The sequence below is a fragment of the Schistocerca cancellata genome, chromosome 5 (assembly GCF_023864275.1).
Source record: "Schistocerca cancellata isolate TAMUIC-IGC-003103 chromosome 5, iqSchCanc2.1, whole genome shotgun sequence".
NCBI lineage: Eukaryota > Metazoa > Arthropoda > Insecta > Orthoptera > Acrididae > Schistocerca > Schistocerca cancellata.
This window is the reverse complement of record NC_064630.1, coordinates 505,727,177-505,744,686: the sequence shown is the minus strand read 5'-3', so window position 1 is coordinate 505,744,686 and position 17,510 is coordinate 505,727,177. Positions and strand designations below refer to the sequence as shown.

Genomic DNA, 17,510 nt, shown 5'->3' with positions numbered 1-17,510 from the left:
GACATTTAGTAGTGGACGCTTTGTGCCCCAAGCTCAGAGGGGCGCCAGGGCCGCCCAAGTGCAAGATCTGTACATAGTGCGTTTGATAATTAACAGAGAAGAATGACATGATTGAAAGACTACGAAGGAAAAGGTGGGAGGGGAGGGCACCAAATGATAAGTCGCTTGCGTGCAAAAATGTTGTCGAACCAGCCCCGCTACTAGCCTGACCCGTGATTATCGATAGCTCTGAAAGTCCGCCCGAAAGCGTCTGCCTCCGTAGGGTAGCGGTTGCTTTACCGCCTACCGGGCAAGGTTGCCTGGGTTCGATTCCCGGCAGGGGACTGGGTGTTGAGTGTCCTTCATCATCGTTTTCATCATCATCGACACGCAAGTCGCCGAAGTGGCGTCAACTAAAAAGACTTGCAATACAGCGGCCGAATCCCGAAGGGGATATCCCGGCTAACAAATGCCATACTTAAAGCAACATCATCTTTGGTTTGTTACTGTGAGCTTCGTGCAGAAGATAGTCCGTATCGGGATGTGTGATGCATGGTTGCGGGTAGTGTACGGTTGACGCTAAAATAACGTCAATATGTCAGGATCTATAGAAATACCGCTCCGTGATACAAGTGAAGAGGTAACCGAAATGGTTTAGTGTGTTGTACTCTCTTTGTTGGTGGTGCAAACGCTACTGCAGAATCTCGCGAGTAAATTTTAGCAAATGCGTACATCCGAGCTTCGAAATCACAAGCGGAGAAATGTTTATCGTTACAGCATTTGATGTTACCTTACCAACGAGTTAATTGTGTTTTTCCCATCCGTAGGTGATAGAACTAGATTTGGACCAGCTACCAGATGGCGATGAACTTCTTGGTATTCTGCGACAAGAACATGCCCAGCTCAGCTACTGGGTTAGTCTTGCGGTAAGTTCAAGTGTTTATATTGCTTTTGTGGTTTTAATTTCTGTGCTACACTGAAGTTTCTTGCAGTTTCATTTTGAAACTCGTATCTACACATAATCAATCTATTTTTAATGTTTCCTTCCTTCGTTGTGAGAAGATGTAGAACTCTAAAGGTTGCAAGAATGCTGTATAGAGCTTAAACTATTTACATTTGTGTGTTTGTAGCAAGATATCATTGGTATATTAATGCAAAAATTAAATCTCATAATTCCTCCCATGTTTTCTTTGACACCACAACGAAAATATTTTCATCTGTTATGTTTAATATTTGAAACTATTACGCCCAGATAGCAAAGATTTAGGAATCACACATTTTTACTATCGCAAGCTTAATACCAGTTTTGTTCAGAAATAAACATTGTTTGAAAACTTGGATGCAATTCAAATCGCCCTATTAGTTTGTCCAGGACAAGAAATGGCCTTGGTAAATTATTTCTCAATTTTTAATACTTTGTGCTGGTATATCAGAGGTGTTAGTTATTTTTAGCCCTTGGACATCCATGTTAATATTGTTTCTCGTGTTGTTATTGTGGTATTGAAATAAACACACACTTAATCTTGAGATATCTACTGATATGCCTCCGTAATTTGTGTTTATTTAGGCCTATATACTTTCAATGAAACAACAATTTTCGTTGTCTTATTTAGGTGCTCTTATTGAAAATATAACTGAAATGCTTTTGTGTATTTTAATTTCGTGTGAAATTGTGTGTCCATGATTTGCATAAACAAAATGTTTCCAGTTTTCAGACATTTTACACAAATTCACATTTGAAATAAAATAATATCATTTCAGTATACATTCTCATCTCAAATAACATTTCTTCCTTTTATTCATGAAGCACAGTCATCTCTCTTGTCCAATATTCCCCTTCCAATGGCAGTATTTGAACTTAATGTCAGCATATTGCTTTGTTTTCTGTTGTTTGATTTCCATTTAGTGGTAGTGTGATGCACTCGGCCAAAGATGGCAAGAAAGGGATTTGTGAACCCATGGACCATGTCAACATATGCATTCTTCTGATACAATATGTTCTGCATCATGGAGTATGATTGATGTAGAATTGTTTGCTGGCCTGTAACAAAGTAAATAACTCATAGTTAATTAACAACATGATACCACATCCATAGACAGATGATATTAACATTGTGAGGATACAAGTGTGGAGAGCTGACCAATAGTTGACCACACCAAGAAAAATTAGTGAAATAAGATCAGGCAAACTAATAGGACATCCACTGGAGTTGTGTATTTTAGGTTTACGGTGTTCTTGTTACTAATGCTTACAAACACATTAAAAGCTTGAAAATGTCAAACACACAGTGGAAAACAGGTGTTATGATCAGAAGTTCAACTGTAACTATCTATTGTGAAATGTATATTAAAAAATATTGTTGTTGCACATTTGCTGGCATCGCCAACTCGCAACAAAATGGTCACCACACTACCTAACGTAGGCATCACACAACACTATAATTTAGCCTGGCACCGCAACCGCATAAAATGAATAAGGTACATAGATCATACATATATAGACTGAAGCAGTGAATGAAAATTTGTACCAAGCCGGGACCGAACCTGGGTCTCCTGATTACTACTCAGGTGCTTTAGCCACTAAGCCACCTTAGCACAATGGCTCACACAGGTGCGTGGATTACTATGGCATGCCTCCTTCCTTTATCCAAATTCTTACTACTGTCCCATTGTACTTTAAATTCTTCCTTATACACAAATAGAATTGTCAAGGCACTTCCTACGGTCGCAGGTTCGAATCCTGCCTCGGGCATGGGTGTGTGTGATGTCCTTAGGTTAGTTAGGTTTAAGTAGTTCTAAGTTCTAGGGGACTTATGACCTAAGATGTTGAGTCCCATAGTGCTCAGAGCCATTCAAGGCACTTCATGTTCTGGAATAGCACCACAGCATCTAATGTAAATGGGGGATTCAGCCTGGATTTTGGTATCTGTACAAGTACCTGCACCTGGGTTTCAGGTTGGGTCCCCCCTTTACATTTGATGCTGAGGTGCTATTTCAGAATATGGAGAGCCTCAGCAGTTCTGTTCATAGATAAGGGTTAATTTAAAATAGACTCCGGTGACACTGAGAATCTGGATCAAGGAGAGAGGTGTGCAGTTGTATGAACCGCTGTGCCAAGGTAGCGTAGTGGCTAATGCACCTGACTAGTAAGCAGGAGAACTGGGTTCGATTCCTGGTCTTGGTACAAATTGTCATTCGCCACTTCAGTCTGTATACATAAAAGCATATCTGTATGAGACCAGTAAGTCTCCGACATTGTGTCATTTCATTTATATAGATCAAATATGAAACAAAATCCAAAACATTGTTTCCCACATTGGATAGCTAACTCCTCCAGACCTATATAGGTCCAGTTAAGAAAAAATGTAAGTCACTGTCCATAAGAAATAAATGATATATTATAAAAGAAAAATATGCAGTTGATATTTACAACTGAAACAAACAAACAGAAACATTCCAGTCATCATTTGCTTAAAATATGTCACATTTTACAGACTATTGTGACAGCTTCTCTTATTCATTAAACCAAATAATTCCTCAAAACTTGCAGGATGACTCTATTGATCTAGAGAAAACGATGAATCGCATCATTACATCCACTAGCATAGTATTGGCACATTACTTTAAGACCACAGACAATGTACATATCTGTTGTGTGAGTGAGTGGTCAACCAGAGATACGGTTTGCATCAGGTAAACATGGAAGATATGAATCTTCTGCATACAGTTGAGTTCGTTGAGTGCCTCTGTCCCTAGGTTTGGTTATCTGCAAATCTTCATGTATATCTACACTCTGCAAACCATCATGAAGTGCATGACAGAGGATATGTCCCATTGAACCATCTCCCCCCTGCGGGTCCGGGGATTAGAATAGGCCCGAGGTATTCCTGCCTGTCGTAAGAGGCGACTGAAAGGAGTCCATCCCCCTCACGGGGGTAGTTAGCGCCTGCGTCCGGAGACGGACGGTTCCACGACCTGTGATTGTCGTCTTTTTGGTTTTTCACTTCTCGTTTCTTCCTTCCTTTGGTTGGTTCCTTTCTTTGCTCTTCTCCACCTCACTGTCTTCCTTACTCTTTCCCTTGACTTCTTCTCCTTGCCTCCTTCTCATTGCCTTCTTCTCCTTGCCTTCTCATTGCCTTCTTCTCATTGCCTTCTTCCCCTTGCCTGCTCTGGTCTCCGCCTCGGCGTTTGAGACAGTCTGTCCTCTTTCTCCCTCTCTCTCTTCTTTTTCCTCTTCTTCCTTCCTCCCTGTGCGTGCCTGAAGGCCGACCCACGCTTTCGCACACGTAGCCGGTGACGGGGTAACGCGTAATTCCCCGCCCTGGGTAGACATGTAAGGCACGCACGTACCCCCTGGTAAAGGCGAGGCCCAGGGAGGGGTGATTGCCTGAGCTGATACCTTCTGACCATGCCGACTGGTCCCTCCGTCTGTTTCTCGGGAGGTGTGACCTGAGGTGTAAACATTCACCTAAGGCGGGAGTGCCCTCTGAGAGGGTCCCCACAAGGAAGGAGCGCCCCATCGGAGACGCTGGCAATCATGGGGGATTCCTCCGCAATGGATTTCACTCCATCTCTCTCGACTTCTGCCCAAAAACGGAAACATGACCAGCCAACAGTGACAAAAGTCCTACCGCCTGCCCCACAGTTCCTCGTCGTTTCTCGATCTGAGGACGTAAAGGATTTTTCTTCTGTCAACCCTTTCGTTATTCAGAAGGGTGTAGATGCCATAGCCGGATCTGTCAAATCATGTACCAGGTTGCGTAACGGTACCTTATTACTAGAAACTGAGAGCGCCTTTCAGGCACAAAAACTGCTTCGGGCCACACTCCTGTACACGTTCCCTGTCCGGGTGGAGGCTCACCGAACTTTGAATTCGTCTCGTGGTGTGGTCTATACTAGATCCCTCGACGGATTGACTGACGAGGAGATTCAATCTTTCCTCGCTGAGCAGGGCGTGACGGCTGTCCATAGGGTCATGAAAAAGGTCAACAATGACCTTGTACCGACCCGGACACTTTTCTTGACCTTCGATAGTGTTAAGCTGCCATCGCGCATCAAGGCGGGCTACGAAGTTATTTCTGTTCACCCCTATGTCCCGACACCTACGCGCTGCTACCAGTGTCAGCGTTTCAATCACACTCGACAGTCTTGTTCCAATGCGGCTAAATGTGTCACTTGTGGCAGGGATACCCATGAGGGTGACTGTCCACCTCCGTCTCCTCGTTGTGTGAAATGTCAGGGTGACCTTGCCGCATCCTCCCGCGACTGTCCTGTCTATAAGGAAGAACGCTGTATCCAAGAAATTCGGGTCAAAGAAAAAGTGTCCACCTCGGCTGCTCGCAAGCTATTGGCTAGTAGGAAGCCCACGCTGCTCCCAGCGGGGAAATACAGTACTGTCCTCGCCTCTCCTCGGACTACCAGGGAGGTGGCAACCCAGACATGCGATCTGACCTTCAGCACCACGGTCGTCTGTTCGGCCAGTGCTAAGATCGCGCGGTCGACGTCTCCTCTTCCTCCCATCACCCCACAGACACCAGCCCCTTCATCAGCTTCTGCTAAGACGAAGACCCTGAAGTCAGATGCACGGGCCTTCAAGAAGGAACCGTCCCATGCAGACTTCCTACGTCCCTCGACCTCCCAGCCTTCGACCGGTACTTCCACCAAACGACCTTCCAAGAAGGCTGATAGGAAGCACAGTTCTCCTTCTCCGCCACGGCGCATTTCTTCTCCTGCACCACCCAGCGGTTGCCGCCCCAGGCCGTCATCCGTTTCGCCTGGCCGCACCGCTGGTAGCCGAACATCTGGCCGTTCACCGGCGGCGGAAGCTTCCCCTCCCGGCCATCTTCCCGAGATGGCTGATGAACGTATAGACCCAATGGACGATGACTGTCCGCCTACTGATAGCGGCGGCAGTGCTCGCTCGAAGTCAGGCCCTCAGCGGCCTTCGAGGTGACCCCTTCTTTCATCTTCCTTTTCTTCTTACGATGGCACTTATTCACTGGAATATTCGCAGCATTCGCTCCAACCGAGAGGACTTGAAGTTGCTGCTCCGCTTGCACCGTCCGCTCGTCGTGGCCCTCCAGGAAACGAAGCTACGCCCATGCGATCAAATTGCCTTGGCACACTACACCTCTGTGCGTTTTGACACAACGGCCTGCAGGCATTTGCCATCCGCATTACTCTCCCCACTTTTCCATTTTCCATTTGTTCCGTTTACACTCCATCGTCGTCTGCCGTTACCAGGGCAGACATGATGCAACTTATTGCTCAGCTACCTGCACCATTTTTGTTAACTGGAGACTTCAATGCCCACCATCCCCTTTGGGGCTCTCCAGCATCCTGCCCGAGGGGCTCCCTGTTAGCAGACCTTTTCAACCAGCTCGATCTTGTCTGCCTCAATACTGGCGCCCCTACTTTTCTTTCGGACACATCTCACACCTATTCCCATTTAGACCTCTCTATATGTACTCCCCAACTTGCACGCCGGTTTGAGTGGTATGCACTTTCTGATACATATTCGAGCGACCACTTCCCGTGTGTTATCCATCTCCTGCAGCATACCCCCTCTCTGTGCTCATCTAGTTGGACCATCTCCAAAGCAGACTGGGGGCTCTTCTCTTCCAGGGCGACCTTCCAGGACCACACCTTCACAAGCTGCGATCGTCAGGTCGCACACCTCACGGAAGTCATTCTCACTGCTGCTGAATATTCCATCCCTCGCCCTACTTCTTCTCCACGTCGCGTACCGGTCCCCTGGTGGACCGCAGCATGTAGAGACGCTTTACGTGCTCGTCGACATGCTTTACGCACCTTTAAATGCCACCCTACAGTGGCGAATTGTATCAGTTATAAACGATTACGTGCACAGTGTCGTCGTATTATTAAAGAAAGCAAGAAAGCCAGCTGGGCTGCTTTCACAAGCACCTTCAACAGTTTTACTCCTTCTTCTGTTGTCTGGGGTAGCCTGCGCCGGCTATCTGGCACTAAGGTCCACTCACCAGTTTCTGGCTTGGAGGTCGCGAATGACGTCCTTATGGCCCCTGAGGCTGTCTCCAATGCCTTCGGCCGCTTTTTCGCAGAGGTTTCGAGCTCCGCTCATTACCACCCTGCCTTCCTCCCCCGCAAACAGGCAGAGGAGGCTAGGCCACCTAACTTCCGCTCCTCGAATCGTGAAAGTTATAATGCCCCATTCACCATGCGGGAACTCGAAAACGCACTTGGCCGATCACGGTCCTCCGCTCCAGGGCCTGATTCTATTCATATTCAGATGCTGAAGAACCTTTCTCCTGCGGGTAAAGGTTTTCTTCTTCGTACTTACAATCGCATCTGGATTGAGGGACATGTTCCCGCATGCTGGCGCGAATCTATTGTTGTCCCGATTCCTAAGACGGGGAAGGACAAGCACTTGCCTTCCAGTTATCAACCCATCTCGCTTACCAGCTGTGTCTGTAAAGTGATGGAGTGAATGGTTAACTCTCGATTGGTTTGGCTGCTCGAGTCTCGACGCCTACTTACCAATGTACAATGTGGATTTCGTAGGCGCCGTTCCGCTGTTGACCATCTGGTTACCTTGTCGACCTTCATTATGAATAACTTCTTGCGGAAGCGCCCGACCGCGGCTGTGTTCTTTGATTTGGAGAAGGCTTACGACACCTGTTGGAGGGCGGGCATTCTCCGCACCATGCATACATGGGGCCTTCGCGGTCACCTCCCTCTTTTTATTCGTTCCTTTTTAATGGATCGACAGTTCAGGGTACGTGTGGGTTCTGTCCTGTCGGACACCTTTCGCCAGGAGAATGGGGTGCCACAGGGCTCAGTTTTGAGCGTCGCTCTCTTCGCCATAGCGATCAATCCAATAATGGATTGCCTCCCAGCTGATGTATCAGGCTCCCTTTTCGTGGACGATTTTACCATCTATTGCAGCGCGCAGCGTACGTGTTTCCTGGAGCGCTGTCTTCAGCGTTCTCTTGACCGTCTTTACTCCTGGAGTGTCGCCAATGGCTTCCGTTTTTCTGCCGAGAAGACGGTCTGTATTAACTTCTGGCACTACAAAGAGTTTCTCCCACCGTCCTTACGACTCGGTCCCGTTGCTCTCCCATTCGTGGAGACAACAAAATTTTTAGGTCTTACATTTGACAGGAAACTTGGTCTCCACATGTGTCATATTTGGCTGCCCGTTGTACCCGTTCTCTAAATGTCCTCCGTGTTCTCAGTGGTATGTCGTGGGGAGCGGATCGAACCGTCCTACTTCGCCTATATCGGTCGATCGTCCGCTCCAAGCTGGATTATGGGAGCTTCGTATACTCCTCTGCACGGCCATCCATCTTACGCCGCCTCAACTCCATACAACATCGGGGTTTACGACTTGCGATCGGCGCGTTTTATACTAGTCCCGTCGAGAGTCTTCATGCTGACGCTGGTGAGTTGCCACTCACCTACCGGCGCGATATACTGCTTTGTCGGTATGCCTGTCGGCTACTGGCAATGCCTGTCCACCCGTCTTATCGTTCCTTTTTTGATGACTCTCTCGACTGTCAATACGGGTTGTATGTCTCTGCCCTGCTACCCCCTGGAGTTCGCTTTTGTCGCCTCCTTCAACACCTTAATTTTTCACTCCCTGCAACCTTTCGAGTGGGCGAGAGCTGCACGCCACCTTGGCTCCAGGCTCAGGTTCGCGTCCACCTTGACCTCTGCTCGCTCCTGGAGGAGGTTACCCCCGGTTCAGTCTACCACTCCCGTTTTGTCGAACTTCGTTCGAAGTTCATTAATATGACCTTCATTTATACAGATGGCTCTAAGACCAATGACGGGGTCGGGTGTTCTTTTATTGTCGGGGCACAAAGTTTCAAATACCGGCTCCATGGCCATTGTTCAGTCTTCACAGCTGAGCTCTTTGCCCTCTACCAGGCTGTTCTTTACATCTGCCGCCACCGACATTCTGCATATGTCATCTGCTCCGATTCCCTGAGCGCTATCCAGAGCCTCAGTGATCCGTACCCGGTTCACCCTTTCGTGCACCGGATCCAATGCTCTCTTCAGCAGCTGGTGGACGTCGGTTCTCCGGTTAGCTTTATGTGGGTTCCTGGCCATGTCGGTATCCCTGGGAACGAAGCTGCAGATGCCGCGGCCAAGGCTGCGGTCCTCCAGCCTCGGACAGCTTCTTGTTGTGTCCCTTCGTCAGATTTTAGCAGGGTCATTTGTCGGCGCATTTTATCGCTGTGGCATGCCGATTGGGCTGCACTTACAGACAACAAGCTTCGGGTCTTGAAACCTCTTCCCGTGGCTTGGACGTCCTCCTCACGCCCTTCTCGGTGGGAGGAGGTAGTTTTGGCCCGGTTATGAATTGGACACTGCCGGTTCAGCCATCGCCATCTGCTGACGGCTGCGCCGGCACCGTTCTGTCCATGTGGGCAATTGCTGACGGTCCGCCACATTTTAATGTCCTGTCCGGATTTTAACACACTGCGTCTTGATCTTGGCCTGCCATGTACTCTAGAAGCCCTTTTAGCGGATGACCCACGAGCAGCTGCTTGCGTTCTTCATTTTATCAATTTGACAACCCTCTCTAAGGACATTTGATTATGCTGTTTTCTTTTTTTTAATCCTATGCCTCAGTCTGTCTTTTATCGTGTTTTCCGTTTCGTTGCTGTTTTAAACTTGTGACTCACGGTGCATTCCTAACATAGTCTGGGCGCTAATGACTGTTGAAGTTGTGTGCCCTAAAACCACAAAAGAAAAAAAAAAGAGAAAGAAAGAAAAACCCATTGAACCAGTTATAAGGTTTTCTTATCATTCCATTCACATGTAGAGTGCAGGAAGAATGATTGTTTGAATGTCTGCGTGCACTGTAATTCTTCTAATCTTATCCTCATAATCCTTATGTGATCAGTAAGTGGGGGGTTGAAGTATATTCATAGTCATCATTTCAAGCCAGTTTTTGAAACTTTGTTAGTAGACTTTCTCGGGGATAGTTTGTCTTTCTTCAAGAGTCTGTCAGTTCAGTTTCTTTAGTATCTCTGTGACACTTTTGGGGCGGCGTATAAATATCAAACAGGTTGTTTCTTCTGTTATGTCAGTGTTTAAAAGACACATAAGTTATCTGTGTGTACATTACACCTGCCTTCGCCATTTACAAAAGCCTGAAAACTATTTTTGCAGTCAGCCAGAAAGCTCCTTAAAAGTGGAAAATAATCTCACCTCTTGCAATGTAGTTTTGTCAACATTCCGGTTGGCACACAAGCAGTTACTTCCATGAAATCCAAGCAATGCAGGATGGTGTACAATCCTCATAAGTTTGCTTTGTACATTTATCAGAAGTGCTTTTTGTAGCTGCTTGGCTCACGCCATCTGAGGCACACCGCGTGCAGGCATTTGACTGGCGCAGGCAGATTAATATCTCAATGTGAAGTGTCCCTTCTTCTGCCTCTCTGGCTATACTTATATGTGGGCACAGCAGACTGCCAAATGGAACGTGCTATAAACTGCCCTAGCTACAGGTAACCGTATTTAAATTGCCCCTTTCTTTGGACCTGTATTAATTAATTGCTCTGTCATTCAATTCTCAGGCCGTACAGTGTTAACTTTAATACATTGAAGCATACACTGTTGAAGTTTGGTAAAGTTATTTTACTTTTGAATTTCACTCTTAGATTAATGTGCAACACTTTGTACATTAAGCACATGCGCATTAAGACAATGTGGTGCTGGTAGTAGTGAAGTGGGGTAAGCCCTGGCACAGTTGCTCGCCTCTATCTCTCACAGTGATATAGTTCTTGATTCACCTTACACTCTCCCACGGATAAAACCGTTTTGTGACCATTCATGCTGCCCTTCTCTGTATATGTTCAATATCCCTGTTAGTCCTATTTGGTATGGGTTCCACAAACACAAACAGTATTCTAGAATCATTCATTTGAGTGACTTGTAAGCAATCTCTTTTGTTGACTGACTGCACTTCCCAGTATTCTACCAATGAACCGAAGTGTGCCATCTTCTTTACCTACTACTGACCCTATGTGATCATTCCATTTCGTATTCCTACAAAATGTTACACCCAGGTGTTTGTGTGACTTGGTCAATTCCAGCATCAATATTACAGTCATAGGGTACCACAATTTTTTTTCATTTTGTGAAGTGTGCGATAATTTTATGTTTCTGAACATTTAAAGTAAGTTGCCGATCTTTGCACCACTTTGAAATCTTATCAAGATCTGACTGAATATTTCTGGAGCTTCTCTCACAGTACTTCATTATAGATAACTGCATCATCTGCAAAAAGTATGAGATTAATATAATATTGTCTGCAAGGTCATTGATGTGTAACATGTACAGCAATGTTCCCAACACACTTCCCTGGGCACCCACAATTACTTCTACATCTGACAATGACTCTACATCCAAGATAACATGCTACATCCTCCCTATCAAAAAGTCTTCAGTCCAGTCACAAATTTCGCTTCGTACCCCATGTGATCATGTAGGTGTGGTACTAAGTCAAGAGCTTTTCAGAAATCTAGAAATACTGCATCTGTGTGACTGCCTTGATCGATAGCTTTCAGTATTCATGCGAGAAAAGTGCGAGTTGGGTTTCACACAGTCGATTTTTTTGGAATCTGTGCTGGTTGAGGTCATTCTGTTTGTGATGCATCGTTGTGTTTGAGCTCAAACCATATTCTAAGATTCTACAACAAATCAGTGACAGGAATTTTGGACAGTAGTTCTGTGGATCATTTCTACTATCCTTGTAGACAGGTGTGACCTGTGCCTTTTGCAAGAACTGGGCACAGTTTTTTGTTCAAGCGGTCTGTTGTAGATTATAGTTAGAAGAGGATCTAACTCAGCTGCAAATTCACTATGTAATCTGATAGGGATTCCATCAGGCCCTGGAGCTTTGTTCAGTTTTAATGATTTCAGCTGTTTCTCAGCACCACTGACACTAATACTTATTTCACTCATCTTAACAGTGGTACGAGGATTAAAGTGGTACAGTTCTCCTTGGCGTTTCTTTATAACGGAGTATTTCAAAATGGAGTTAGGCATTTCAGATTTTTCTACCCTCAATTTCAGTTCCTGTCTCCTTCACTAGGGACTGAACACTAACTGTGGTGCCACTAACACCCCTTACACACAACCAGAAATTCTTTGTATTTTGCGAAAGATAATGTGATGGTATTCTGCTATGGTAATCATTGTAATCATTGAAGGCATCATGCATTGCTGTCTTAGGCAGCCAGATGCGTTTCATTCAGCACCTCTTTACATATGGTCCCATGCTTTGTTTTGCACCTATTACACTGTAAGCTCTGTTTCTTTAGAAGTTTATTTACAGCGACTGTATACCATGGAGGTTCCCTCCCATTTGAACTGTTCTACTGGGTACATATATATATATATCCTGTGCATGGTCAACTATTTTTTAAACTTGAGCCATAGTTCCTCTACACATGCTCCTGCCCTGTGCTAAAAGTTTCATCTTCCTCATTGAAATATGGCACAACATCTTTTTTTGTCTAGTTTGCTGAACATACAGGGTGTATCAGGAAGAATCATCTGATTTGGCATGTCTGTGTTTCCGAAACTAATAAACATATATGTTGAATTGTGTTTTTTTATGAATAGGGAAATTCAAAAAGTTTCTTTTTTCCCATACCTTTTCATAGGTGTTCAGTATGCCCTCCTTGAAAAGCACGGCATATGTCAATGCTGTATTCAAACTGTTCCCACACTGCAGGGAGCAAGTCTTGAGTTACAGCTTACACAGCTGCTGTTATACGATGTCTCAATTCATTCATTGATGTGGGTAACGGAGGCATATAAGCAGTGTGTTTCGTAAACCCCCACAAGAAATAATCACCTACAGTCAGGTCCGGTAACTGTGGAAGTCAGTAATCTAAGGCTGAATCATTTGGTCCAGTGCAACCAGTTCGTCATTCAGTAATCCTTTGATTTAAAAACTCCCGCACTTCCAGATGCCAATGTGGTGGTGTCCCATCCTGCTGGTTAATGAAGTGTTTCAAATCAGTCTCCATCTGTGGAAAAAGAAAGTTCTCAAGCATATTCAAAAATGTGCTTCCTGTAACAGTGGTCTCAGCAAAGAAAAATGGACCATACACCTTTTCCTGAAACTGCACAAAACACATTAAATTTTGGAGAGCCCTTCTCATGTTGTACAACTTCATGTAGTTGTGCCGTACTCTATAATTGCACATTATGACAGTTTACTTTTCCATTTAAATGGAAACTGCAACTGTTTGGCTGTTATCATTTACCGTGAAGAATTTCAACAGTTTTTGTTTCAGCCATGTTTAAAATCTTGATTTAATGGAATGTTACCTCGTTACTAAACACTAAGAGTGGAAGGAAACTGTCATCCTCCATCTTGCTAAGAACAAAATTGCAGAACTCCATGTGTCCTTGTTTATTACCTTCATGAAGGGTTTTAGTAGCTGAATTTTGTGTGGTGTCATGTGTAAACATCAATGTAAGACATGCCAATGGACATTGGAGGCATGTTGAGCTGTCAAGCTGCATGGTGAATGTAGGCAAACAACGTGTTACTTGGAATTGCCCAAGCCATTGTCTAATGCTCTATACTGTAGGAGGATCTACGCCATACCTAGTACGAAAGTCACGCTGAACAGTTATTACTGACCCACACTGTGCAAAATGTAGAACACAAAATGCTTTCTTACTACAACTGAAGTGGGCGTACACTGGTGCTACCAAGTGGAAACCATGTAAAACTTGAGAGTTTGCTCTTTCCAACAGTACATTGTTCACGCACATATCTCATTTTGCACTGCAGTGCTCCAAGGAGGTGCCACTCACCCAAGTTGGAAGAGGCTGTACTGCATCAATGAGTACATAGGCAATTTCTTGGGCTGTTAACAAGTGGAACTGTAAAACAAGTGATGTACTGGGCCAATCCTAATCAATTACATATAAAAGTGGTCACATTACCAACGTGTTTTCAAATGGTTGTTGCATCGAAATGATACGTTTCCAGATGTGGGTTGCATTTCAAAGTCTACTCGCTCCCTTCTGCGAGTCCTAGAAGTTTGTAATGGGAATTTCCAAACACCGTGTATTTCATCTGTTATAAGTAGTTTTCAAAGAAGGCATTTAGTAATATTTCACAGGATGTCTTACCATGCCCACAACTAACAAAACTGTAATTTTCGCAGTTGATTGTTGTATGATTAAAATCTCCACTTATGATTACAGTATGACTGGAGAACTTACATACAAGTGAACTGAAGTTTACTGTAAGTTTTTCAGTTCCATCAGGAGATGAGTCTGGTGAGCGATAGAACGATACAGTTGTTATTTTATGCCCATCCCTGATACTTAGTCTAGCCCAAACAGTCTCACATGCAGCTTTAGTTTCTATCTTGGTGGGTTTGAATTTCTCGTCTGCTGTGACAAATACCCCATCTCCATTTCCCATTAGCATACCCTTTTGATTTACACTTAAATTTTTCCCAAAAATCTCACTGCTTTTAATTTTAGGTTTCAACCAGCTTTCTATGCCTAGCTGTGTGTGAGCTTCACTGCTTTTCAGGAGCACTACTAACTCTGGCACTTTGTTGTGAAAGCTATGACAGTTAACCATTAGGATTTTAGTGCTCTCACCTGTGGGAGGCGCTTCTTTCAATCTTACACTGTTGCGTCTGGGCTGCCTTCAGCTATCGTTATCTGGATTGGATGAAGAGTCGCCTAATCTCGAAAAACCTTGCATGCACCCCACACACCCACACAGTCAGTTACCTGACAGATAATGGATTGGAGATCTGCGAACAATGTCACTCACTTTGTAAATGTTGTTTAATGTCTAAACACAGTGGGCTAAGGATTATCTTGCCCTTGTTATGTTCATTTCAGACATTAGCAGATGCCGTATCGATATAGTGGTGTTCACAGAAGGAGTTATGTGGCGGTGTGGTGCACAGTGGCTCTGGCCAATAGTGTCTTTCTGCATGGGTTTTTATATTAGTTTAGGTATGGTGAAGATACTTAGCCACTATAATGTTCATCACAGGTGGCATAAAGTAAACATCAACTGTTGCGATAGTTTTTCAAGCATATGGTAATTTTTCCAGCAAGAACAGTGACCCAGGTCGGCACTTGTCACAGTGTTTCCAATTACTGGGGTAAGCAGTGGGTAGAGCACTCATCTTTGCAAAGCACACTACATACCTCCCTTCTTCCTTGCACACCACTATAGCAGGAGGGAAACTTGCAGGCATTTGAGTTGTGTGGTTCATGTGCACCTTGAGGCTAGTCTCAAAGTTGATATTTTGGGGTCAGTGATGGTGTTTCCCCTTAAAATTACTTGCTAGCAGTCCCTGCTCACATTTTGTTGTAAGAATTGTTGCAAATGGAAACAAATGTGTGATAGAGGCTTGGAGGTTGTGCATCTCATGTAATCTGTTTTGGATTATTACTAGTATTACTTTTAAGTCATTATAATTTTTACTAAAACTGTTGTAGAACTCTCACAACATTTTTTTCAGTTTCCTACTGAAAGCGCCATCAAACCATGATTCTTTTTTTTATTATTCTGTTTTTGTCTTGAACTCAAATGTTGCTAAGCTTGGTTTTATTCAAGAAGGAGCCTCTGTGCAAAATTTTGTTCAGATTGGAGATAGTCAGTTGGGGTCCATCAGTCCACTTGCTGTGGATCTGCTTTATATAGAGATACAGAACATTCATCCAAAAAGAGCAGAAGCTCTGGCTTTATGGGGTTGGTCCTTATACCCCAGCCTTACCATCCAGCTGTAAGGGCAGGTACATGGAAAACTGCATTTCAGCGAAACAACTGGATCATCCCAAGCCATTGATTCATCACTTTTTTTCTGGTACTAATACATGCCTTCAGAATGTATTGAGAGCAACATATTTCAGTACAACTTCAGGATTATTCTAAAAAATTGATTTATTGCTTTTCTCTTATACCACATATAGTGTAGTGCAGTGGGAAGTGACCAACAAGTGGGCACTTTTAGATCTAAATAAGTTAAAATTACTAAATAACATGATCCCATACCAATAAACAAATGTCATCAACATTTTTAGATGCATAAATGAAAGGGGGGAGGGGGGGGGGGAGAGAGAGAGAGAGAGAGAGAGAGAGAGAGAGAGAGAGAGAGAGAGAGAGAGAGAGAGCACCCACCAGTCTCTCTTCTAAGAGTAGTCAGGTGCATTTTCTCTGACGTTTCAGCAGATATTTTCAATTTTGTTTATGCAATGTGTAAGTGGAGTCAGCCAAAAAAATACTGCTCTTCATGCCTTTTAAGCAACACCCATTGTCAGTTTGCTTCCCATTCCGAACAAAATTATTTTTACAATGAAATTATACATGCCCATTTGATACCGTGGTCTAAAATTACCTTAGTGCAATATTTGCTTTATTGATATTTATGAACAGAAACAATAAAACATGAAGAATATTCAGTACTCCAAAAGCGACAGGACCATCTTGGCCCATGTTGGCTGCTACCACCGTACCTCAGTGCTGATGGAGTACTTTTTCAATTTTTGTGTTTTACGTTTCCTGTCAATGCATACCGATAAAATAAATATAGCACTAGACTAAGTTGGGGCTGCTCTATCGAATGGGCACATAAAATTCTGCTTTAAAAATAATTTTGTTTTTAGCAGGAAACAAATTGTTTTTGTTGGCAGTGGGCATTGCATGAAAGACATGGTGGGCAATATTTGTATGGAATGACTCCAGATACACATTACAAAAACGAAATTGCAAGTATCTGTCAAAATACCAGAGAATATGCCCCTGACTCTTGTAAGTGACACCTTGTATATGAGACAGAACTGTTGACCAGTACAAGAAATCTCAGTATTATCAAAAGACACATATAAAAGTACATACACTATCCTAACTTTTGGAGGTAATAGTTTGTACCTCAGGGAGGGGAAATGGATAGATTGGGGGCAACTAACCTGTTGTGAGATCAAGGGGAGGCCTTGTTCCCTCTCGTTCCGTTGTCTAAGTGTGCCGTCCTCAGTCTCTCTCCCCCCTTCCGAGAACGAGACTATTAATTCCTAAAGCTAGAATAGAATAAGTACTTTCACGAGTGTCTGTCAGTAATACTGACATTTCTCCTGAAGTACTAGCCAGCCTTTCAGACTTGTAATATGAATGTCGTCTTGTGAGAACTTTCCTTTTGAAACGTGTGTGGTTGAAATTAGTCAGTCTTGAGAGATACAGTATCTACCGTATGCTACTATAACAAGTGACCAGCTTTAAAGAGATGGAAAAGATTTTGATGGTTCTGATTAATTCCATGTTGCAGGCACATCCTCAAGAATAGGTTTAGGTGAGCAATAACCAGCTCTGCCTCATTTGAAATTGCAGATGAACAAAAATCAGCTACTTAAAGATACTGTCTTGCTCAATGGAAAGCCTTAACAGATTATTTATTGAGACCGAAATTTGCATATTGGCAACTAAAACCGAGGCACACCCAGTGATGCTGTTGGGAAATAAGACCATTAGGGATGCTTCTAAGTGG

At 44.1% G+C, this 17,510-nt stretch overlaps 1 protein-coding gene across 1 annotated transcript in view; it reads left to right on the top strand.

The window, feature by feature from the left end:
* Positions 1 to 487: 487 nt before the first annotated feature.
* The window catches only part of LOC126187596 (RNA polymerase-associated protein CTR9 homolog), a 108,127-nt gene continuing 91,104 nt past the window's right edge, over positions 488 to 17,510 (top strand). Inside the window, exons 1-2 of the mRNA XM_049928783.1 lie at positions 488 to 619; positions 807 to 905. Coding sequence (XP_049784740.1) covers positions 575 to 619; positions 807 to 905 — 144 coding nt within the window. The 5' untranslated portion in view covers positions 488 to 574. The remainder of the gene's footprint in view (positions 620 to 806; positions 906 to 17,510) is intronic.